Here is a 24,553-nt window from a genome sequence, read left to right on the forward strand (position 1 = left end):
TAAGGAAGGTCTAATCTCGGGAACGCACAAAAAAAAAATCCAGGAAAAGATTTACTATCTCTTAGTGTTGTGATCCCATGACGTGAGAAAATTGCGCTAAAACACTCACTGAGTTTTTATTACTTGTTTTATCTGCCAGCTATCGCACATGCTGACGTTTTAATGTCTCATTAAAATTCAAAACCACCCTTCCTTTTACCCTCAGCATAGCAAGTGAGAATATCTTAACCACATAAACAGTATATAACTGTGTGAGGTACTTTTTTATCTGTAACAGATCACTAGGTCAAATGTAATGTGATGTGAAGGATCAAAGTATTAATATTCAATTTAAGAGGAAAATGATGTTTTATAGAGGGGGTTCCCCTTTTGCACCTCCATCTTCATTTCAAAACTGTGAATTTCATGAAAACAGTGCCGCCGCCCTGCACACAAACAGATGCGGATGGATGCCGCGCTCATTGCAGAGTTCTCAGAATGTTTTGAACACCGAGATCAATCAGATACCACAACCTGTCACGTGCAGCTCGCAGGCTACAATATTGCAATAATAACACAGTTACATTAGTTGTTTAAAATGAGGGCTCTCGAAACTGAGCCTTGGTAGGAGTCATAAAGTAAACACTTTAAACAGATGAGTACTATTGTACAAACAGTGCACAAGTAAATATTATAATACATTTATATCTGAAATATCCTCACACAAAACAAATGATACGAAGATTTAAACACTTATATATATTTTCTTTTTCATTTATTGTGTCTTTTCATTACGTCTTTGTATTATATTAATATAACAAGACCTAATATAATATGATTACCACTGACAATCTATGCCTTATTTGATTGAAACATTTATTCCAACACTCAATGTGTCCTAATTATGTTGGAATAAGTAAAGACTCACAACATATTTTACTTTGGATTTACTGTAATGATGCAGCACATCTATATACATTTACTTCCTTCCACACTGACAATGTATACTATTCTGGTAATGAGGTAATCTGAGCATATTTTCCTGTAGATCAAATATCAGGATGTGTTGAGAGCTCTTATTTGCAAGATAAAAACACAAAAGAGAAAATGAACACGAGCACTTCCTTATATCTCATTCCTTGCACATACTACAACAAAAAGATGACAAGAATATATGGACAAAGCAGTTCGGTGCAAAGGGAAAGAACAGCAAGGGTTGGTTATAAAGAGGCTTGATTCTTAAATATTTGTTCTGATACTGGTTTGCCTAGTGAAGACTGATATCCATGACCACTGAGGACGTGAGAGAAAGAGCAGAGAGTAGGATCACAACCTGCCAGTCTTTATCGACATCAGATCCTTTTGGAATACAGCCACAGTAAGTTCTGTTTATTTTGTCTTTTAGTTGATTTTTTGATAATTTATATGAAATGTTATATTTTATAAGAGCGCTTGATATATATATATATATATATATATATATATATATATATATATATATATATATATATATATATATATATATATATATATATATATATATATATATATATATATATATATATATATATATAAGCCATCTGATATCTCTAAAGTTGTATGATCTTTAAGGGAATTGGACTAATTGTTCTATGGGTTGTAATTAATAGCACCAGAATAATTCAAGTGAATTAGGGTACGTTTAATTCAGTTTTCCTTTAGCAAGTGTGTGTATTTGCTTTAGGCAGGATGTGTGTAGAATGTTCCGCTTTGCCTGTGCTAAACCGAACAGCAAGTATAATAATAGAATTTTGCAGTATCAAAGAATAAAATAAATTCATGACTACCCAGATTCCCAGGGGCCCATCCTCTACTACAGGGCCCTATTAACATCTATTATTGTTTGTGTTATTACATTTTTTTAAAGTAAAAATAAATAAATCATATATAAATGATATAAAAAATGTACGGGAGACCGTCCACTGGAAGAACATGCCCAGGACTTCATCAAACCACATTTACATGTACATTTATGCATTTGGCAGATGCTTTTTTCCAAAGTGACTTACATTACATTTCAAGGTACACATTTTACATTCTTATCAGTTCTTGCTTTCCCTGGAATTCCCGAAACCAATGACTTTGGCGTTGCAAGCGTCAACGCTCTACTGTTTGAGCTACAGGAAAGCATACTAGCATGCCTAACTCACTACCCGGACTGTCTTCTTCTACGGCAGCCTTGAGCGAGCGGTGTAAGGCATGCGTTCCAGTGGACGGTCTAAAGGAGGATTTCTCTGCTTCCGTGGAGTGGGTGCTGGTGAACAACAATTCAGCGTTCACCATCGGCCTGGCTGAGGACCACAGCAGCCCCACTCCAGACCCAGAGTTTAGCCAGCCCTTCCATGCGAGATGCAGGAGGAGGATTTGCAAGAGGCCACCATAGGCTGTGGAGATCGGCCTGCAGTTATGGACGGGACGGGAAGAGACAACGTCCCCTAAGCCACACGGAGAGTCTGACCAGGTGCGTGAGCCGGCAACACCGTGTGTCGCTGAGGGAGTTATTGTGGAGTTCGAGGGCATGGCGCGAAGCCCACAACCCCACCATCGTGGATATGTATTGAATGGAAGTAATTTGGAGGCGTTTGAGGAAGATGTTTCTTCCAATCCCACTGGTCCTACCCTGCCCAGAGTCACCTGTTTCTTCAGCTGCATCCAGTAGGAGGTTCCCCAGGCTCCGCTTCCAGCCTATGAACCCATCACTCCACCGCGGCCTGTCGACAGCTCCACCAGAAACCATTGTCCTTACCCCTAATTTCCACCAACTGCGGAACGGCTGTGGATCCGCTCCGGAATGGCGGCGGAGTCAATAGGTTTCCATTAAAGTCAATCTGTGTATTTTCACTGACTGCGCAATGGCTGCGTTCCGACTCCGGCGATCCGCAGCCCTCCGGAGCAGATACTTGCTTGATATTTTTGCCGGATGCCGGAGAGCTCCGCAGCAATTCAGCACTTATATCGCGCGATCATACGTGAATTCGCGAGATCTCGTGGGTCCTTGTGACTTCAGCTGTCAGTCATGGCCGCAGCCGTTCCGCAACAAATCCGGACCTAGTGGGTATTGAAGGACGGCGGAGCACGGAGCCGACACGCAGCTGAACTGTTCCGCAGCCGTTCCGCAGTTGGTGGAAATCCGGGGTTACGGCTCCCATCAGCTCTGCCTTGGTCAGATGTTGTCCTGCTTGCACCTTCGGCTCCATCTTCATCAACCCCAACACGGCTCCACCTTCGCCCTAAGTCCCATCGGCTCCGTTCGTCTCATTCCTACCTCGGACGCTCGTCTCTCGGTCTCCATCAATGTCAGGTGGGCTCTTCCGCTCCACCTGGGTCTCCACCTCCAGCAGCCCCATCTTCATCAGTCATTCCAAGGATGTCATCTGCCAAGTCAACACTATTGCTCCTCCCTCGACTCCCACCCTGGCGTTTCGTCCTGGCTGGACTCTGGGTGACCATCTGGCTCCTCTTGCTCCTGGCTCCTCCCTCCACTCCCCCATGGACTGTTTGGTTCGCCCCAAGCTTTTCTCTCTCTCTCCGGTTTCACGTCCCCCTCCAGAGCCCCTGCCCTCCCTCCCTCCCTCCCTCCTCAGTTGAAACTAATACGCCTCGAGGACGCACCTTTCTGGGAGGGGGCGTAATGACACATGATCTGTTTCTATTCAGTTTCTGTGTTTCTGTGTGCCTCAGTTCTATAGTTAATTTGTCTCCATAATCACTGATTATGTTAAGAAGGTGTCTTGCGTTAAGTTAACAATCCCTGTGTGTATATTGTGTGTTTATAAGCCCTCAGTTCATTCTGTTCTTCGTTCTGCGATGTCTTATACACATATCCTTAATATTTTCTTTATTTTATCTCCAATGACCAGTCATAACCTCCACTCCGTCAGGTAGTGTTTTCATTAGCTTAACATTGACATGAACGAAAATCAATTTCTGAATGTAAATTTTAAAACATTTTTAAGTAGAGAATAGAAAGAGGTCACAGCAGTCAAAGAGAAAATACGTATTCTCACATGTGCAATGATACAGCAGCATTACACGAATGATTCAGTCAGTTATTTCAGTGTGACAAGTGGTAGATTCCTGATCTACATTAAAAACTGATATTACGAGCTGTCATACTTAAAAGACTTAAAATAAGGCATAATTGTTTTCAATGAGTGTATTCATTGTCGGTCATGGCTGTATATATTTAGTAGCATATTATCAGTCAATGTATGATTACCTTATGGAACATTTATCCCAACACTCAGATTTGCCCTTCTGTATGATTATGTGATTAAATACGTAGAGATACACAACCTATTTTAATTTGGTTTTTGCTAATGATGCAACACATCTATAGACATTCACTTCCTTCCACACTGACATTGTACAATATTCCAGTAAGTAATATGAGCTCATTTTCCTTTATCAGATATCAGGATATGAGCTGAGAGCTCTAATTCAAATTTCAATCCTGTCTACAGTAAACAGTGTTTACATTGTTTTAACCTTGGGCTAACGCTGCAGTTTGGTGTCAGCTTTCCAAACAGTGCTCCGTTGTGATTCCTATTTTATATTCAAATGTCTGAGCAACATTCTTATTCATGTTCTCACTGACTTTGTTTTTCACATTCTTGCTCAATTTTGAAGAATAATTTGAAATACAAAAACAGATTGAGTCATTAAGTCAGGTGCGACTCTAGTATCACTACATCACAATAGTGGCAGAGCAACTTGCTTTGTAATGATGGCAGTGTCAACAACATGTTTAACAAGGTAAACATATCAGATCATGGCTCTGTGGAGAGCCAGTATGTGTTAAACAAAGGCTGTGTCAATGGAATTCATTACACACAGTTTCCTAACAAGACTGAGATGCACTAGTATCATGGGGTCACACCGGTCAAGGAGAGGTCACACTGACCTGACCCTTAATAGAAACATGATCACTTTCCCACTGAGAACTTTCACAGAGAACCTTTTTCTCTACATGTCACTCAAAGTTTAGAGTCCTCTCTCTCTCTTTAAAGAAAGAAATAACAGTGATAACAGAGCACCAGGGTCAAATGATCATTGATCTGGTTCACTTGGTTATATAAATGGTGTGTTTGTTTACCTTTGAACTATAGCAAAGTTTAGTGATTTGATCACTGAGTTTAGAAAAAGATTTTTCTATTAAGAGACGCTGTAACACACTGTAAAAGAGAAAGTTAAATACGCACATGATGTGAGTTTATGGCATATTGAGGTAAAATTTGAATATAATGCTGATCCTTTGGCTAGCCTTATTAAGTTTTTTTTTTCTTCTCAATGGAAATAAGACTCAAAGGTGCCAGTTTGGGCAAGATTACATTATCTGTATGTGTTGTCAGCAATGATAAAAGGCATGCAAGTGAAGTAAATCGAATCTGAATCCAATCAAACTAAACCAAATTAATTTGAATCAAACCAAATTAAATGTATCTGGTTTCACACTCATAAACTTTACTCTGTCAGGTATCATTCAAGTAAAGTGAAATGAATCTAAGCAAAGCAAATTCAAATGTAATTGAATCAAATCAAATGTGAATATATTTACAAACTACTAAACTTTAATCAGGTAGACAGGTAATCACTTTTAGACAGGTAGAGTTTTTTTTTTTTTTTTACTTCAGGAAAATATAGAGAACCAAACCAAACAAAGTGAGTCAAACTGATTGTACAGAAATAGATTGATTCAAATTAAATTTATTTTTATAAGTGATGTAATGTGAAATCAATAAGTGAGTTGAAGCAAATTAAAGTACCATTAAATGAGTGAAGTAAGGTGATAAGGTGAAGTTAAATGAAGTGAATCAGACCTAATCAAATCAAAACAAATGTGACAACTATTGGCTGAGAGAGAGCAACTGAAGAAAACAGTCATGCAGAAAATAATTTCTCAATGTAAAATTTTAAAAATATATATTTTTAAGTAGAGAATATAAAGAGAATGAGATCACAGCAGTCGAAGAGTGAATACATATTATTTCTCACATGAGCAGTGATACAGCAGCAACATGAATGATTCAGTCAGTTATTTCAGTGTGACAACCGGTAGATTCCTGATCTACATTAGGCTAATAACGGATGAGCAGTCATCATTAAAAGACTTCAACTAGATCATAATTATGATGATAAACAATGAATAGTAATAACAACTAAAACCTGTTCGAATAAAGATCCAGGAAATTGAGAGCCACTTCCTGATCGTTAAAGCGCTTTTAAACCGTGCAGACAGCACCCCTGAGTTCAGATCATCTTCAACCACGTACAGGATTTGGCCTCGTCCCAACGAGGAAGTTATTGAATGCAGCGAGGAGGAGCGACATATCTAGGTGAGATGGGTGGTGTTGTGTTACATAGGTAAGGGTTTTGGTCGGGCGCAGAGAAACTCCAATTCCAAACAAATCTGCACAGGAGGGCAGAGGGTGAAAACGTTCAAAAGACTTGAAGCACAGCGAGCTTGAAACAGCATTAAGGCAGATCAGGTAGCAGGGATTGTTGAGTGAAAGGCAAGACCAGGAAGAATTTACGGAAAAAGAGAAGTATAGTGCACTAAGAAAAGGAGCATCGTAGAATTAGGTATTTTTTGCTGGTATAGAGGTGGCTTCTGCGGTCTCCACTGCCCTGTCTTCTGCTGTGTTCTGTACGGCCGGCAGATTGCAGAAACCCGTCGACAGGAGAAACATGAGGGTGAGTGAGTTTGAACTGATTTTTTCTACTCAAAGAAGAAATTTTCACTGTGCAGTTGATAGCGTAGCCACGCTGGTGCTTTCACTCTGGCAGTTTAGTTCGGAACGGGGCACGGTTCGCCAATGTGAACGCTGTCATGCGGACACGGGTGCGCGCTGGCGTACCGAAACCGAGACTATCTGGAGGAGGTGGTCTGAGTTCGGTTGCACTCGAGTCGAACCGTGCCGCGGTTCGCGTGAATGTGAAAGTAACACGGACTCGGGTGCGCACTTGTTCAGGAAGTAAAGTGACCTGCGCATGCGTTTAAGCTGATTATTATGATGTATCAAATAAAACGTATCCGTTGTTGATGATTGGGGAGAATCGCGGTCGGACCGCAACAAACGAGCCCAGTGTGAAAGCAATGTAAATCTAGCAAAATAAATGAAATCTTGTCTACATATGTCAAGTTGTCAGTTGCCTTGTGTCACACTGTCATTCCCAAATTCTCACCCTTGGCCTCATGGGACTAAACTGTTTAATGGATGCACACTTAAGAATCTCGCCTAGGTTGCCTACTTTTCACCTACTGTTTTATGAATAGGCCTACTGTGAATTCAGACAATACTAATCTTTTCAATATTTACTGCTTTTCATCTATATAGTAGGGGAATATGCATATTCGGATGCAGACTGCCATTCTGTGCATTAGTGGTGGAATTTTTCAGTATCTCCTTACAGGTTACATTTTTTAGGCTAGTAAGTGCTGACAAGTGACTGTCTTAATTATTAATTTAATCTATTCGTTAATCAACGCCGATTCATTCAGAAATGAAACACGTGAAAGTCTAAATTCGAAGTGAGTCATCGAATAATTAATTCAAATGATTAATTGAAAATGAATTATTCTGGAAGGTAAACAAGTGTCTATGAACGAGTCGTTGAATAATTTGCTCAACCAATAGAAACAGAATAATTCAGAAACTAAACGCACTACAGTGTGTAGGCCTACTAAGTTACTGGTTGTGTATAAATGTAAGTAACTTAGTATTAAGTTCTTTTTTATTCAACTGTTATATGAAAGCAATGTTATATCATACATCGTGCTGCATACCATATTACTCCCAATAACTTAGAAATGTCATTCATTCGTTCTAGTTCTAACAAGGATGTGTTTGCGTTAGTAATGAAGGCTTGTGCAATGATATATATGTTGTGTGTGTATATGTGTATGTATGTATATATAGGCTATATATATATATATATATATATATGTGTATATATATATGTATATGTATGTATATATAGGCTATATATATATATATGTGTATATATATATATATATATATATGTATATGTATATGTATATGTGTGTGTGTGTGTGTGTGTGTGTGTGTGTGTGTGTGTGTGTGTGTTGTAGAAACGTGATTCTTGTGTGTGTTGTTCAAGTCCTACTTTGCATTTCAGTCATTTGAATAGGTCTGGTTCTTGATAAAATGTTTTTGCCTATGTGAGATCAGTATGCCTGAAGGTTTAAATGCAAAAACTGATACATTAACAACAAATAATTGGATGCAGTTTGAAAGGAGCTGTTGGCATGTGTAACTAATCCGCTTTGGCAGGAGTCCGCTTTGATACTTCTGACCTGAAATCTCTTCCAATTATTGGTGCCTGTCAGATTTGGTATTCTAGTCCTCAAGGGGCCTGAAAGCTGATAATATAGATCAACAGCACTTGGAATGGTGTGGAGTCAATAATGATTGAGTTACCCTAATGTATGACTAGATCTTTCTCAAAGCAACCACACCAATCTTTTTTTTTTCTTTGTATATCTATATACTGAATAGGGTGGAAAATAATTCAGAACAAAACACTTATGCTATCCATCATATTCTTACCTGACATTATGCTTTGTTTGATATATTTTCCCACCAGTTAATCGACAAGTGATGACACCAGTAATACCGGTATCATTATGTTTTTAATTGTAGTGTCTGCTGTTTAACTGAACAAAATTATATATAAAGTGCTGCGTTGTGCAAGTGATGTTATCAGTGTACGACTGAACACTGTGTAACACAGGTAACACAGACTATCACAGCAAGGCTATTTTGGTATAATTTCGTAGTTTCTTGTCAACTGCCACTCTTACTGTTTTACAAGATTCGTTATTAGATATTTAGTTTTAGATATTTTGTTCTGTGCATCAACACAATATAGTTGTACATTTGACTGTTAACCTTATTAGTAAACAACTCTTTTCAAACTATCCTCACCATTTGCATGATTGTTTCTCTCTGTCCAGATCTCCTAGTGTTAATGTCCCATTTAAAGGAAGTTCCCCTTCCAGTCTCTGTCTCTCAAAGAACTTTCTGTGGTTTCAGTATTTGTTGAAAGGGGGATTCAAGCTCCACTGTGTGAACCTTTCAATTTGAACTTTATTTGCTCTGTAAATATCACCAATATTTTACTCTATTTAACAGTGTTTGTTTACAATACAAATATGTATTCTGAGTCTTTTTCTGAACCAATGCAGACTAGGCCATTTTCTGTTCTAATACAACTAATTATATATTAGACAATTGCAATTGACACTATATGTGGTGTCTCAATATATGTTGTATTACATAATGATTATAATTTTTACAACTACATATCATCATACATATCATCATACTACCATAGCCCTACCGCAGTGCATACTGGGAATGTAACCATTAGAAATACTGATGTACTGTTCCTGTTTGTCTTTCTTATTTGGTTGGGGTTTAATGTTTTTTTTTTTTTATGTATCAAAGGAGTGTTCTGAGGATATTGTTTGAAAATGCTTTGTGGAAAAAAGCCATTATCAAATCTCTTTTGATTTAAGAAGACAAATGAATGTTTAAGGTGTGTTCCCTTCTTGTGGTTCATAAAATAAGAACACCACACCCAAAAACTAAGTCCTTATTAAAAACACTGGATGCTGCATTGCTTTGTGTTGTAGGACAACTTCCATCTTTTGAGAAGTCAATCATGCACCGATACAAGGACCACAAGACAACACAAATTCAGAAACTGCCACACCACATTCTTGACCTCAGTTCAAAGTGGCAGTTAAATGTATTACTAGTGAAACTGACCTGTGGCTGGCTTATCAGTTTGAAACTCGATTAGAGGCTAATTAGAGAGGCATGAGTGTCATAAAAATAAGATAAATTGGAATTCGGATCATTTTAATTATTCAGTTTCTGCCAAATTGATCCATTATTTCCAAATCCCGATTCAAATGATCAAAATGTCACTTTGAAAAATCACAGTCCATTATTTCTCTCACGACATTAAAGTTCAACAAATATTATTTGGAATTCTGGTGTTTGGAAAACTGTGGAAGACAGCTTATTTGCTTGTCCCAACTTAAGATTTGACATAGCCTATCTATACATATCTATCGTGTCAACTCCTTGGTTTCTAGATATGCTGAAATTCAAGAAGTTTGTACATTGTATGATGATGAAAAAGAAAGTCTGAGACATTTGTTGTTTTACTGTAATGTTGTTCACGAATTCTGGGTGCAACTTGCAAAGTAAAGTATCTTAACTTGAATTTGGGAAAGCTTTTTATTTAGTTCGAAAGCTTTTATATTCACTAGTAAACATTTGCACACTTATCCAATTTTTTTATAAAACTGTCTTAAATATTAAATATTGTTTCTGATATTCTAAAATGTTCTCAATTTTTAGTCTTGATGCATACAGTGAAATCTCAATAGTAAACTATGCTGTTCTATATGTTTAGATATATAAACATTAATTTCCATTATTTAATGAATAATTACAAACATAATTTCCATTGAAGCTTTAAGGGAATCAACTTACAGCACATGAGCATTAAGTGTATTTAGACACATTTATTTCAATGAGGATTTATTCATTCAGCCTGGATTTTCTCCCACAGTATTAGATTCGGAGACAACGAATCTGCAGAGCTCACCACTCCTGTTATTGTTGAGACTAGATGTTTTTGGAGACAATTTGTTCTGGCTGTTATTTTATGGGTTGTTTTTTCAGTAACAGAGCTGTCTGGAATCATCCGTTACTCTCATTATGTGTTAGTCACTGTTTTGACTGACAGGCTGATGTTAAGAGTCACTTCACATTCTCAAATCTGGTGTATCTTACTTTGATAGTTTACTCATACAAATACAAATTCAACGCTATTTTAATAATCACAATGATTTTTCTTTAAATTGCTTGTGGTGATGACAAATGTCCCCTTTTTCAAAAACAGTCACCTGATTATATTAATATACAGCTCAAAAGAGAAATTATTTTGACGTAAAAAGTTAAAAATGCTCTTAAAATTGAAACAGCAGCTCAATAGGTCTATCTATTAAGGTTTACATCCAGCTGTGTTAGTGATGTCAGGAGTCATGTCTGATCTGATACAGTCAAAAATTGAATTTTCATAAGTACAAGGGAAGTGTTCCTGCTTTGCCATGAGAGTAGTTTCAGCCTACCAACAATGTAATTTTCCATATCAGTAACTGAAATAACCATACAAGATTAACAGGTTTAAAATTGAAGATGAGATTTGGAAATTTTGCTATATAACCAAAAACGTGGAAGCAAAGTTTTATTTTATTTTTTTCAAAGTCCAGGTTTCAGTGAAAAATGTAAATGTTTGTTGTACCTCATCTACCACACTTTCTTCTTTGTGGTCTCAGATCGTATAAATCCAGCTAACTGTTTGTTACTTACTGCAGATAAATCGCGGCCTACATGTTCAAGCTGAGTAGGACGGTTTACAAGGAAGTTTTGAGATTTCAAGAAAGACTGAAAAAAATCCCGTGTGACACATTGAAAGTGATATCAAAAACTGAGTCATAAAGCTTCAGGGGTACATGTGTCATAGAAATAACAAAATGATCTCTAACTTTCTCCCTTTCATCTTCTCTCCTCCTCATTCTCATTCTCAGACTAAAGCTCCGGTTCCTGAAGAGAATACTATACCCTTAAACCCACCTCAACCAGGTACAGTAATCTATCACCCGATTTTTCAATCTCTTATTCATGCGATTTATCAATACCCTCCTTTGTAATACTCATGATTCAAGTGGGTGTCTTACGGGAAAGAAAGTTTGCAATGATTTTCATCATTTTCATATTATCTTCTAGTTGCTCAGCCCGGAAGACACAGAAAACCAATGACGACTCCAAAAGCTCCAAACACGAGAAGTCCAAACGTGAAAAAGATCATCATAACAGTCTTGATCGTGGTGGTTATACTGGCCATTCTGGCAGTGGCTGCTTTCTTCAGTAAGTTCTGGGTCATTTTCACCCCATCTCTAAGCTCATGTGATTATGATACAGGGAAGGCCAGGGCCTAGTTGTCCTGCTTTCACTCCAGTGAATACTGTATGTCTGAAAGTCAAAAAGGGACTCTAAAGTATTGGCTACTTTAAAGTCATTGGACATTCCCTCTGTTACTGAAAGATAAAGTTCATTAAACAAGCATGTAAAGTTGTTACACTAAGTGGGGTAAGTTGTCACTGGAACCTGCCACTAAACAGCCTATTACAATTTAGCAAAATTAAACAATTATGAAATGTAAAACAATTTCTGTAACAGCAAAAGTATAAAAGCTAAAATGCATAAATATTGAACCATATACATAAAAAAAAATGTATAACAATAATAACATTTCAAACGCTTAACTCAGTTAATACGGCACATAAACGTATACAATTTAAAATGAAAACTATATTACATTACACAGCTTACATTTATAACATTCAAAATGTGAAAATTGCAGTGAATACATTGTATCAATCTATAACAATTAAAACATGTTTCAAATTAATACAATGTATAAATGTAAAAATTAATGCATAGGATTCATTTATATCATTCAAAACATGAAATTTGTAATAAATACATCATAAATTGTATAAATCTATGACATTTAAAACATGTGACTTATACATTACATATAAATTTATAATATTTAAAATGTGAAAACTGTAATACATTGCATACATGTATTAATACAACATGTATTGTTATATTAAATGCATTAAAACTTTTAATGAATACATTTATTCTATTACATTAATATATCCTATTACATTCTATAATGTTGTATACCATTTATAATATTTAAAGTGACAACTTGCCCAAAATACCCTTGTCCTGAGAACACTGATCAACTCAGATAAAGCCCTCTGACAAACACCCCTGTGTGACAACTAGCCCCTCTCTCCTCTACATTTAATGTTTTCTACCCAGCAATTTTAATGTGGGCCAGGGGAAATTACCTACTTTTTTTTTTCTGGTCATAACCTTCCACCTCACTTTTAACAATAACAATGAGTCAAAATGTTTTTTTTTCTCATCAACAACAGTTATTTAGTCACTCCTTTAACATTTGTGACTCAAGAAACATAAACACTGATTCATTTAATTGCTTTATTAACAAATGCTGTTTTCATTCCTCTTCCTCATGACGTAGTCAAGCAGTTGATCGACAGCAAGTATTATTTTTGCTCAAAATCGGTTAAGTTCATTCCGCTGGAGAAGGCCTGTGATGGGAAGGAGGACTGCAGTGGAGCGGAGGATGAGTCAGCCTGTGTAATGCAGTTTGGAGCCAACTCCACCTTCCCCCGTAAGTCACCTGTGTTCAGAACACACACACACACACACACACACACACACACACACACACACACACACACACACACACACACACACACACACACGCCCACATACCTGCTCACAGACATGCGTGCAGTCAGCACAGATATAACCTGTGTGTCCTGTTTCAAGACAAACAAGCCAAATGCCCCAACCTCACCCTCTTTTCTGATGGTGTATATATATGTATACATAATATAGTTATGGCAATGTATATTGTCTTGGAGGATGGATAGATTTGGTCATGTAAGATATGCTGATGCTCCATTAATAGACATGCATAAATCTCATAGCAGATCTGGGCAGGTGGTGCTGGGGGAGGTGGAGGGTTTCAGAGTAAATCTGTTCTAGCCGGTGAACACTGAACTGGACTATTTAAATGTTGAGCAAGCAATCTCATTGGCTACAGAATAAGCAGTGGCCAATCAGCTTGTGTCCAAGTGGTAGTGGTGTGATTGCTTGCAGATGGCATGTAGAATTTCATGGCTGAGTTATTTATATTTCAAATATATCCACCATATAATGAATATAAATCTTTTATGATGTCTGAATTTTAAAACTGTTTTTCTTTCTGCACAGTACGGCTGATCTCAACCAATAATGTGCTTCAGGTATTCAGCTCTGTTGAGGATAAATGGAAAAGTGTATGTGAAGAAAGTTTCACCCAACAACATGCAGAGACTGTGTGCCAAAAGCTGGGGTACTCAGCGTGAGTATTGGTCCACAGATCATGCTGTCATTACACTCAAAGGGTTAGTTCACAAAAAAAAAAAAAAAGTCATTACTCACCCTCATGTCGTTCCAAATCCGAAAGACTTACGTTTATCTGTTTATCTGAAACGCAAATTAAGGTATTTTAAATGAAATTTGAGAGATTTCTGTCCCTCTGTTGACAGCCACTACCTTTTTGACGTTTCAAAAAGTTCATAAAAAGACAGTAAACCTATATGCTTTAGATGCTGAGCAGATTTAATTTAGGCTTTTATTCACATATAAACATTCATGAACTCAGACATCAGATATGGTAAATGGAAGCTCAAGCATGCTTGATGCACGAGAACCAATGAGGTTCATTCTCGTGTTACATATCACATTGGAGCTTCCTCAAGAACCAATAACGTTTGTTCTTGCACGTTAAACTTCTGGTTATGTACGCTGATCAATGATTTTATGTGAATAAAAGCCTAAATTCAATCTGTTCATCATATATAGAAATTGAGTCTCTTCAGAAAATGTAGGCTAAACCATTCGATTCATATGGATTAGTTTTATGATCGCTTTATGAAGAATAAAAGTGGTAGTTGCATGGCTGTCAATGGAGGTCAGATTTCATTCAAAATATCTTCATTTGTGTTTGGAAGATGATCGAAAGTCTTATGGGTTTGGAACAACATGAGGGTGAGTAATTAATGACAATTGTTTAAATTCTTGAGTAAACTAACTCTTACAACAAGAGAAAACTGGAAAAACTCAGGAACTGGAAATCAATACTGAAAGTTTGCAAAACTACAATTATTATCAGAATAACAAGTCTTGGATTATTGACTTCAGTGCTAAATAAACGTATAATTGAATATAGTTCTATTATTAATTATTATTAATATATAATTTTATTGTTTAAATTCCATTGTCTTGTATTTTGTGTTTTCAGTAATCCATCTTTCAGCACAGTTCAAGTGGGTCTTTTGTCCTCTGATCTGAAGATGGATTTCTGTATGGTGGGCTCATCTATACCCCAGACTTTCCAGTCCACCGTAATGGATCGGTTAGTATAGATACTCATGTATATACATTTCTTCACTTGTCATTGCATTAGATAATCAAACCAAGTGTCACCTATTTGAAAGAAATATGCACACACATAACTTGTAAACGAAGCATTTCAGAAAAAAAGTGGCATTATTTAAGCACTATTATAAGGCAGATATTCAAGTGTTCATGCTGAGTGTGGAAGGAAGGCAGCAAAAGTATGGTGCGCTTTATTGGAGCCGCCGGCGCGATCACTTGCTTTTTTTTCAGTTTAAAATACTGACATTTTTTGTCATACAGATAAGAGTAATACATCATTCCTAATTTTCTAATTTTATTTGTTAACACTCACAAAAACAACAAAACGTTGTGCTTTTGTAAAATAAAGAAAAGAAACAGGATGCGCTTTCTGCCGTCTCAGTCTCCCTGAACGAGTATAGGCTACTTGCCTTACAGACATTAGAAATATATCTATAGAAAGCTTGAAATGTCTACTTTTAAATGATTTTATATATACAACAACCTCAAACTTAATTCATATTTAATTTTTGGTTGTAAACATTTTCTCACTCTCTCATGTTCTTCCTCTTTTTCAGTAAGGTATGCAGTACGGGAAAAGTCGTCACGTTAAAATGCTCAGGTAACTATGAAGTCCTAATCCAACAACCAATTAGGGCTTTAGTCAATAAATAAGTGTTTATATTCAGCTTATTTTAAACCGAGCGGGACGATAACCGCTGCAGAGTAGCCCAGTACCTGTCACGAGTAGTGGCTGTAGTGATCGTAGTAATTTGTTATATCCACAAAGGAACACAGAGGAGACTGCAGAAGCAAACTAGCACAACCACATAAAACAAAGACGATATTCGGGACAATGAAACAAAGGAAACCGAGAGCTTAAAGGACAAGTTCGGTATTTTACACTTAAAGCCCTGTTTACAGATCGTATCTGATGAAATAGAACGGGTAAGATTAAAATTTGGACACATGCTGCTGTTCCGAGAATTTTAGGTTTATTTCGCTTTCCCCCCCACCTACACAATGGATGTCTATGTGCACTCGAACATTCATTCCTAAAACACATTAAACTTTCGTTTACAAAGACGTGAAACTCAGCGAGTGGTCAGGGGTGTTCACTGGTATGTTCACTCAAAAATCGCTGAAAATGATGCATTCCAACAGGTTTTATCGTAGTTTTTGTCCAACTCCATTGACTTGTATTGAATGTGCTGTGTGAGGTACGGTATTACTCCGCCGCTTCTTCTTCTGCTTCTTCTGTGTATTCAATGAAATCCAGTGGTTTGCTTGCAATTGGCAAAGGTGCATTATCGCCACCAACTGGGCTGGAGTGTCTATTATTCAAGCTCTCAACGGAAGAATCTACGGGTGTGAGACGTTTGGAAAAATAGATCCACAGTTTTACAACGAATGGTAAAACACCTGTTGGAATGCATCATTTTCAGCGATTTTTGAGTGAACATACCAGTGAACACCCCTGACCACTCGGTGAGTTTCACGTCTTTGTAAACGAAAGTTTAATGTGTTTTAGGAATGAATGTTCGAGTGCACATAGACATCCATTGTGGGGGTGGGGGGAAAGCGAAATAAACCTAAAATTCTCGGAACAGCAGCATGTGTCCAAATTTTAATCTTACCCGTTCTATTTCATCAGATACGATCTGTAAACAGGGCTTTAAGTGTAAAATACCGAACTTGTCCTTTAAATGCATAGGGGAGTAATCAAGAACAGGTTCAGCAACTAATTAACTACCAGGGAGACTAATAATGATCAGGAACACAGGCAAAACAGGAACCGGAAAAAACAGAACCAAAACACAGTGAAACTAAACAGACATAGAACTACACGTTATGGTACCTGTGTGACACATCATTAGCCTACAACAGAGAGAAGTAGCTCTGGCTACAGTGTTCTTCCACAACTTTTAGCTCTAATGATACAACATCAAATAATTCAGGTGTGTTCACTGACAGAGTCAGTCATCTGGACTGGGCAATTCAACATGCTAAAGCATGTTTTAAAGAAAGAAAACAGAAAGAGAACTGCAGACATGCAGCTTTATATTAGGTTGAACTATCGCTTCAATGTTTAAAATACTGTCGACAGACAACTTATATTTATATTCTATTCTCGAATTTTATTTTAATACAGAACATAAAACATATTTGCATAATACATCTTTTTTGTAATGAAAAGAAAAACATTGTTTTATTTTGTAGACTGTGGTAAGTCCAGAAGCCAGGACCGGATTGTAGGTGGACAGGACGCTATCATTGAGAACTGGCCCTGGCAAGTCAGCTTGCAGTACAGCAGCCAGCACACCTGTGGAGGGTCACTGGTGTCTCCAAACTGGGTGGTCACTGCGGCCCACTGCTTCAATGGGTTGGTGTATAAACATTATAATACAAAATACACTTTTTTTTTTCAAGTTCATGCTCAAAAAGGCTGGTTTATTTAATCAAAAATACAGTAAAAGAGTAATTTTGAGAAATATTACTACAATTTATTATAATTGTTTTCTATTTCAATACATTTAAAAATGTAATTTATTCCTGTGATGTCAAAGCTGATTTTACAGCATCATTACTCTAGTCTTCAGTGTCACATGATTCTTCAGAAATCATTCTAATATTCTGATTTGCTGCTCAAGAAACTATTTTTATTATTATCATTATTGTCAATGTTGAAAAGGTTTTGCTGCTTAACAGTTTTGTGGAAACAGTGAGACTGTAACGGGTGAGTGGCTTGCAACGAAGCACACAACGATATTTTCCAACTAGAACAATCTTTAATAACAAATACACAGGAAACAAATTAAACAAATGTGCGTAAATTAGGTACTATGAAATCTAATTGTAATGTGTATGCTCCGTTGTGGACCGTCCTACGTCTTACAATCATTTCTCATATGCGTTTACGTGTGATTCAGAGAACGAAAACACATTCGTACGCCTTTCTTCCAAAAGTGAAGTTTATAAATCGCAAATGATTGTGAAATTGTGCGGAGCTGAATGGTTTCAGATCTCCGACTTGTAAATGCTGCCTAATTAATGTCATTTACATATAAAAGAGCACCAGTCAATGTTCAAATCCTTTTACTTGAGAATGGTGAGCGATTGCTTAGATTTCCAAATCTCCGACTCTCTACCACAAGGAGAAGTGTGTAGTGTACGTCTGCTTAGACCCTGGCGTGGCACATTTTATAAATTAGATAACTGTGTTTTGGTTCTGTTAACCCTGTTCCTGTTTGACCGTGTTCCTCGTCATTGTAAGTTGACCTAATTTCCTCGCATGTGCCAGCTTGTTCCCTTGGTTACTAATTTCATTCACTTGTCAGTCATTTCTTTCTTTATTACTTCCCGTGTATTTAAACCCTTGGTTTCCTCTGTTCATTGTTCCGTGTTGTCAGTATTATATGTGTTTGGGTTAGTTTATTCTCCTGTGATTTCTAAAGAGTGTTATTAAATATTAGAATGATTTCTGAAGGATCATGTGACACTGTAATTGTGTTTTAAATTCAGCTTTGCATCACAGGAATAAATTACATTTTAAAATATATTCAAATACAAAACAGTTAATGTTTTAAAGTTTAATTTTTAATAATATTTCTACTCGAAGTAGCCCCTGAGATGTGCCTTTTTTATAAATTACAATAAATATGACTTTTGCATTTAAGATCAATAATCAATTGTTAATTGTGCACATTTTAATCAATTTATTTTGGTACACTGAAAAAAATGGTAAGCATCTAAATTAACATATTTTATTCAAGTCAAAGATATTATGTACTATCACTGAATCAACCTAAATACATTAATTTATAGCACCAACAATACATTATATGAGTTAAGGGATAGTTCACCCAAAAATGAAAATTAGCCCATAATTTACTCACCCTGAAGCCATTCTAGCCAATCTTCTTTCCAGTCAAATACAATCGGAGTTATAAAAAAATGTCCTGGCTCTTCCAAGCTTGATAATGGGAGTGAATGACTGTATGTCTTTGGAAGTCCATCAAATAAAGGCCTTCTCAAGTGAAGCGATGCGTTTGTGTAAGAAAAATATCCATATTTAAATCTTTATCGACTAAAATAACTAGCTTCGATTTACGCCAAAAGAGTAACACTTGAACTTGACGCACAACGTAATGACGGCAATTGACGCCTCTCGCGGTTCAAACAAACAGGGCTGGGCAACCACGTTCGTCATTAGGTTGTATGGCCATCTGCAGGATGAGTAAATCATGGGCTAATTGTCATTCTTGGGTGAACTATCCCATTAAATCAGGTAATTTTTTTGTTGGTGGTATAAATCAGGTAGAAATAGCTCTTTAAAGTAACAATTGCAGGTTCCCACTTTTGCATTGTATTTGCATTTGTATCTCAGTTCTATCAAAGCCTGGTTCACCAACAGAGTCTCTATTCATAGTTTTAAGTCATTTGACTAGTGCAAAGACATCATCAAAACATCCATGAAACTGCAACACAGACCTGTCAATTTTTCCATCTGTTTCAAGCCACAACTATTTAGATCTCTCAAAAGAAGAAAAACAAAAATAAGTGAACAAAATGCAAGTTTTTAGAACCTGTGATTCACATACTCACCTTATGCATTATTTTAGTTTCTGAAAACACGAAAAACACTTAAAGAAAAAGGAATCAAATTCAGTGTACACTTATTGATGATGCATACTATAGTCAAGCAAATGAACCCAGAATATGAATGGTTAAGCGTTTTCTTTATAATGGTTTCCTATGGAAAAACACTTTTATATTCTGGTTTCATCATTTGCCTGTACATAGTATGCATCATCAATAAGGTGTATATTGAATTTGGTCTTTTAATATCAGTCTTAATACATAGGTACTAAGTACAAACCTGGAAAATGGCTGGCGGGAAATGGAAAGCCTTGTTTCGTCATAGAAAACTATGAATTGGTTGTATTCATTCAGTTAGTTAGCACAACCAGTCACAATTTATATTAGGAGTCTTTAACAAATATGTACTTGCATAAAAAAAAAGTGTATACTTTACACTTTTTAAGAAGTATAATGAAGTACATACTTACAAATCATTTGCAAACTATTGTTAGATTCTATACTCTAGTCTTCACATTAAATAACATAATGCTGTCAATGTTAATGTTGTGCATGTAAATCACGGTTTTAAAATTCACGGTGTAATTATAGATGGAATAACAGCTGTAATTACATAGATGTATGTACACACAATAAGCGCTTTGGGTTACACTTTATTTTAAGGTGACGTAGTTGTACTTGCTTAGAGAAGTAATAAGTAATATTAATTAACTACATGTACTTACTATAGAGTTAGGGTTAGTTACTTGTATCTATGCATATTTTACTGTTATTAACATAGTAGGTGCATGAAGTAACGTCTACTAATTACATATGTCTGTTACATGGGGAAAATATGAGTCACGGAAGTGAACATGTTTTTTAATCACTTACTTCAAATATTTCTTTATAAAAACCATTCATTTCTGAAAATCATTCATAGCCCTAACAAGTTCATCTGGTTTAGAGACTATTGTACGTCATTCTTCATTCAACATGCAAAAAAAAGAATTGTTCACATCTTACCTGAAGCATACAGTAAATTGAAGCTTTGTAAATAGAACTAATACAGGGTGTAAGCTAAAAGGACAATGCTTTTAAGATGGCAACATTGTTCTTCTGTTTTACAGGGATGGTAGGAAGGCACTGGTCAAATGGAATGTAGTCACTGGAATCACATATCTGGGATCTTCTGGAGCTTCTTCTGTGAACAAAATCATCGTCAACAGATATTACAGCTCAGGACGGAACGACTATGACATTGCCATGATAAGACTCCAGTCACCCATCACTGTGGGAGGTAAATCAGACAAGCACACACACACGCGCACACCAAACTCACCCAAAAATTCAGGATGCCTAAATATGAAGAGTTAAAACCTGGAGAGTTTTTTAGTTACTTTCTTTTGCACTTGACACTGTACAACTTGTTATAGTTCCTTAAGAAAACAAAACAATATGCTCTGATTAATAATATCAATAAATGTATAATAATTTAACCATTTGGTGCTCTTCGGTCGATATATTAGTTTATATATACAGTATATATATCATTAAATGTGTATACATTTTTTTTACTTCATCAGAAATTCATAATGGTACAACACTTAGGTTTTGTCACTTGATATGTGAAAAATAAATTCTGGACATGATTCGGAAAGGTCGAATGTTCCTGAAAAACAAAAATAGTCAAACTTTTTTTTTTTTTTTAAATGACCACATTGGAAATAAATGGGAAACAAATTTTATTTTAGTGGATATGTTTGATATTGTGCCAAAACAAAATCTTAATGAAAGCAATTTTTTTGAGATATCAACCTCAAATTTGGAACACAACATACTCTCAGTTTTGGAAAATATATATTTCATAAAAAAAAATTGTATATAGTTTTTATGTGGATTTTTCATAACAAACTTAAAATTCTATAACTTTTTCTTCTTTTTTTTATACCTTTTTTCACTTCAGCAATAATCTGCCCAATTGTCTTCTTTAAAAAGAGACCCAAGACTCCAAAGCATTCTACTGCATCAATATCATTATTGGACATAACTACTGCATCAATATCATTTAGTAACACAAAACTAAAATATAGTACATTCTTTTCATTGAAATAATTCATTTTTGACCGACACCAGGGGGTTAATATCAATTTGTCATTGTATACTGTATATTACAATGTTATTGAAAAATCCACTTTTGATTTTAATTCAGATAAAATAGAATAATTTAGTTTAGATAAAACAGAATTTTTATAATCAGCTTCTCAGCATCCCTTCTCCACCATGCTCTGTCAATCCTTCAAGGTCAGTGTTTTGTGTTATCTTTCGACCATGATCATTGGTACTAATGTCATTATTTTCGTCCCATTCAGAATCCCGTAGGCCGGTGTGCCTGCCACCTCAAGATCTTGGCCTTAAAAAAGACGACAATCTGGTTGTGACCGGCTGGGGTCATCTGTTGGAAAAAGGTTCCTGGCTTTTTTTAATCCTCCATTTTTTCCTCCCTGACAGATTCAAATATTCAGTATTTAACATTATCTGGCTGTTTTTCCTGCAGGGAATGTGTCTCCAAAGTTACAAAAGGCACAGATCCCTCTGATAGACAGAGCCGAGTGCCAAAGTCCCACGGTGTACGGCTCTTCTGTCACTCTTAGGATGATCTGTGCAGGTTTTTTGACGGGAGGAGTAGATGCGTGCCAGGTACGTTTTCTGCTTTTCTGTGTACCATTAGTTCATGCGAGCGTCATAATGTTATTAGTATAACCGTTTGTTTTTTCTCTCTAAGGGTGATAGCGGTGGTCCTTTGGTGTATTCATCTGACCGCTGGATGTTGGTGGGTGTAGTGAGCTGGGGTGTGGGTTGTGCCAGAGTAAATCGTCCTGGTGTCTACACCAATATGGACCAGATGCTTGACTGGGTCCATTCAGTTATGCAGGTATGAACATATTGTTCAGGAATTACTGTGTTTGTGTACACCTAGTAATATTGGAATACTCACGGTTGCTTATCTTCAGGAGTTTGCGTGAGTCTGGGATGGAGAAGACACCATCAAACCCATAGTACGAATTCACAAAGTCCTCAATGCACAAAAAGGAGATCTGGTACCAAAGATATATTGATTTACACAAATGTGCGGAGGAATCGCTGTGGGAGTTGTTGGTCAGCATACTCAGGGACTTAAAGGTGCCACGAAAAAGATTTTGCACACTGAAATGTATATTGTATGTATAATGAGGAGACAAGTGAATGTCATCTTTTGGGACAATGCAATCTTAAAGGAACAGTTCAGTCAAAAATTACAATTCAGTCATTTACTCACCCTCATGTCATTCCAAACCTGTAGTACTTACTTTCTTCGGTGGAGCGCAAAAGGAGACATTTTGAAGAATGTTCACGCTTCTCTCCTACATACAATGCACAAACTCTTAGAAACATTGGTTACAAAAGGGGGTTTTCACAGCAATTCCATATATTTATTATTTGGGGTTCCCCAAAGAACCTTTCACTGAACAGGTCTTAGACGAACTCTTTGTGTGAACACTTTTAGACACTTTAAATTATTAAAGAACTTTTTCTGTGCAATGGAAAGTTAAAGGTTCTTCATGGAAATATAGATGCCAATAAAGAACCTTTAATTTTAAGATTGAAGGGAGGATCTTGTCGTTCACTTTAATTGTATGGAGAAGAGCAACTTAGACATTCTGCTACATTTTTGCCCATTTGTTTTCTGCTGAAGAAGGAACATAAAGTCATGAGCAAGTGCCAAATGAGGTCCAGCTCCTCCTCTCTGGGCGTCATGGGTGGATCTTGACCTCTGTGGATCTAACAGGTGGAGGGATATGGTTAGATTTTCTAGCTCCAGATTACATCCAGGGAGTGGGAGTTGGAAATCAAGCTCCACTCATTGCCCCTGCAGTGAACAGCTTCTCATCATGAGGGTGACATTTTATATTTATAGGAGCTGTCTCTTTAATTCAAAGTGACCTAAAATGCACTTTGAGACAGCAGCCACAAGAGGGTTCTGTTTTTTCTCATCTTAAGATGTCTGTACTTTTACTTTTCTGAGGTCTGAGGACTTTTATACTAGGTGCTATGTTATAATCTTGAATTAATGCCAGTGCTCATTTACTCAGCCAAAATACTAAGGGTGCCTTTTAAAATGTTTTAACAAATCTTAATGGACAAGTTATGGCATCAGTTATAGAGGCCAACTATTAAGACCAGGATTAAGTGGTCGTCACATATTTCCCTTTGTGGGGTAGTGTTTGATTCTTGAGTTGTAAGACTCATTCGATTTTTGATATGTTCATTTAAACTGCACGCAAAGCTAAAATTATGTAAATCAAACATGTTTTTATGTACTGTTAACTTATGGATGTTTTTTTTTTTTTTAATTTAGGGTGGACTTGTGTAATTAGGACTTTGTTGAGAGTCATCTCAGTGTCAAAAATGTAGTGCGTTTTACCTGAATTCACCCTACTTGTGAAAGTAAAGGATATTTCTTTGTAAATATTGTACAGTTTTGTGTCTGTAATGTCGAATTTCGAATAATAAAGTGAAGTGTGGTCAACAGCTTTGAAGAATTTGTTGTTTCCTCATTCAAAGAGATAGGAGCTGTACTCGCATGACTGAAATCTTTGCCCAAGAGGCGTTTCAAAGATGGCCGCCAAGTGAAATGATTTGCCTTAAAGGTGGTATCAGTGATTTCAGGCCCAAAAATATTTTTATCACATTCATCTAATCTTTCCTAACGATCCGCTAGCTGCCCGCCCCATAAGCATGCCGTCAAAAAACTGCGTCTCTGTAGGCAGCCTAGGCTCTGAGATCTGCACACAAAAACAAATGGT

General features: G+C 36.6%; 1 protein-coding gene across 3 annotated transcripts; it reads left to right on the top strand.

Annotated features, from left to right (window-relative positions):
- Positions 1-1,076: 1,076 nt before the first annotated feature.
- On the top strand, positions 1,077-24,284 carry tmprss4a (transmembrane serine protease 4a). Of its 3 annotated transcripts, none has more exons than XM_081371708.1 (13): positions 1,077-1,357; positions 11,648-11,702; positions 11,847-11,987; positions 13,180-13,332; positions 13,941-14,070; positions 15,013-15,126; positions 15,707-15,750; positions 17,349-17,511; positions 20,837-21,006; positions 22,079-22,174; positions 22,264-22,406; positions 22,492-22,641; positions 22,721-24,284. In XM_081371708.1, the coding sequence occupies exons 3-13, from the start codon at positions 11,876-11,878 to the stop codon at positions 22,730-22,732; spliced, it is 1,287 nt and encodes a 428-aa protein (XP_081227834.1). In that variant the 5' UTR covers positions 1,077-1,357; positions 11,648-11,702; positions 11,847-11,875; the 3' UTR covers positions 22,733-24,284. The 3 variants fall into 3 exon arrangements, with proteins under 3 accessions (XP_081227834.1, XP_081227833.1, XP_081227832.1); XM_081371707.1 differs by lacking the exon at positions 1,077-1,357 and adding an exon at positions 5,989-6,353; XM_081371706.1 differs by lacking the exon at positions 1,077-1,357 and adding an exon at positions 6,298-6,711.
- Positions 24,285-24,553: the final 269 nt, after the last annotated feature.

Source organism: Scardinius erythrophthalmus (genome assembly GCF_964197995.2).
Source record: "Scardinius erythrophthalmus genome assembly, chromosome: 7".
NCBI lineage: Eukaryota > Metazoa > Chordata > Actinopteri > Cypriniformes > Leuciscidae > Scardinius > Scardinius erythrophthalmus.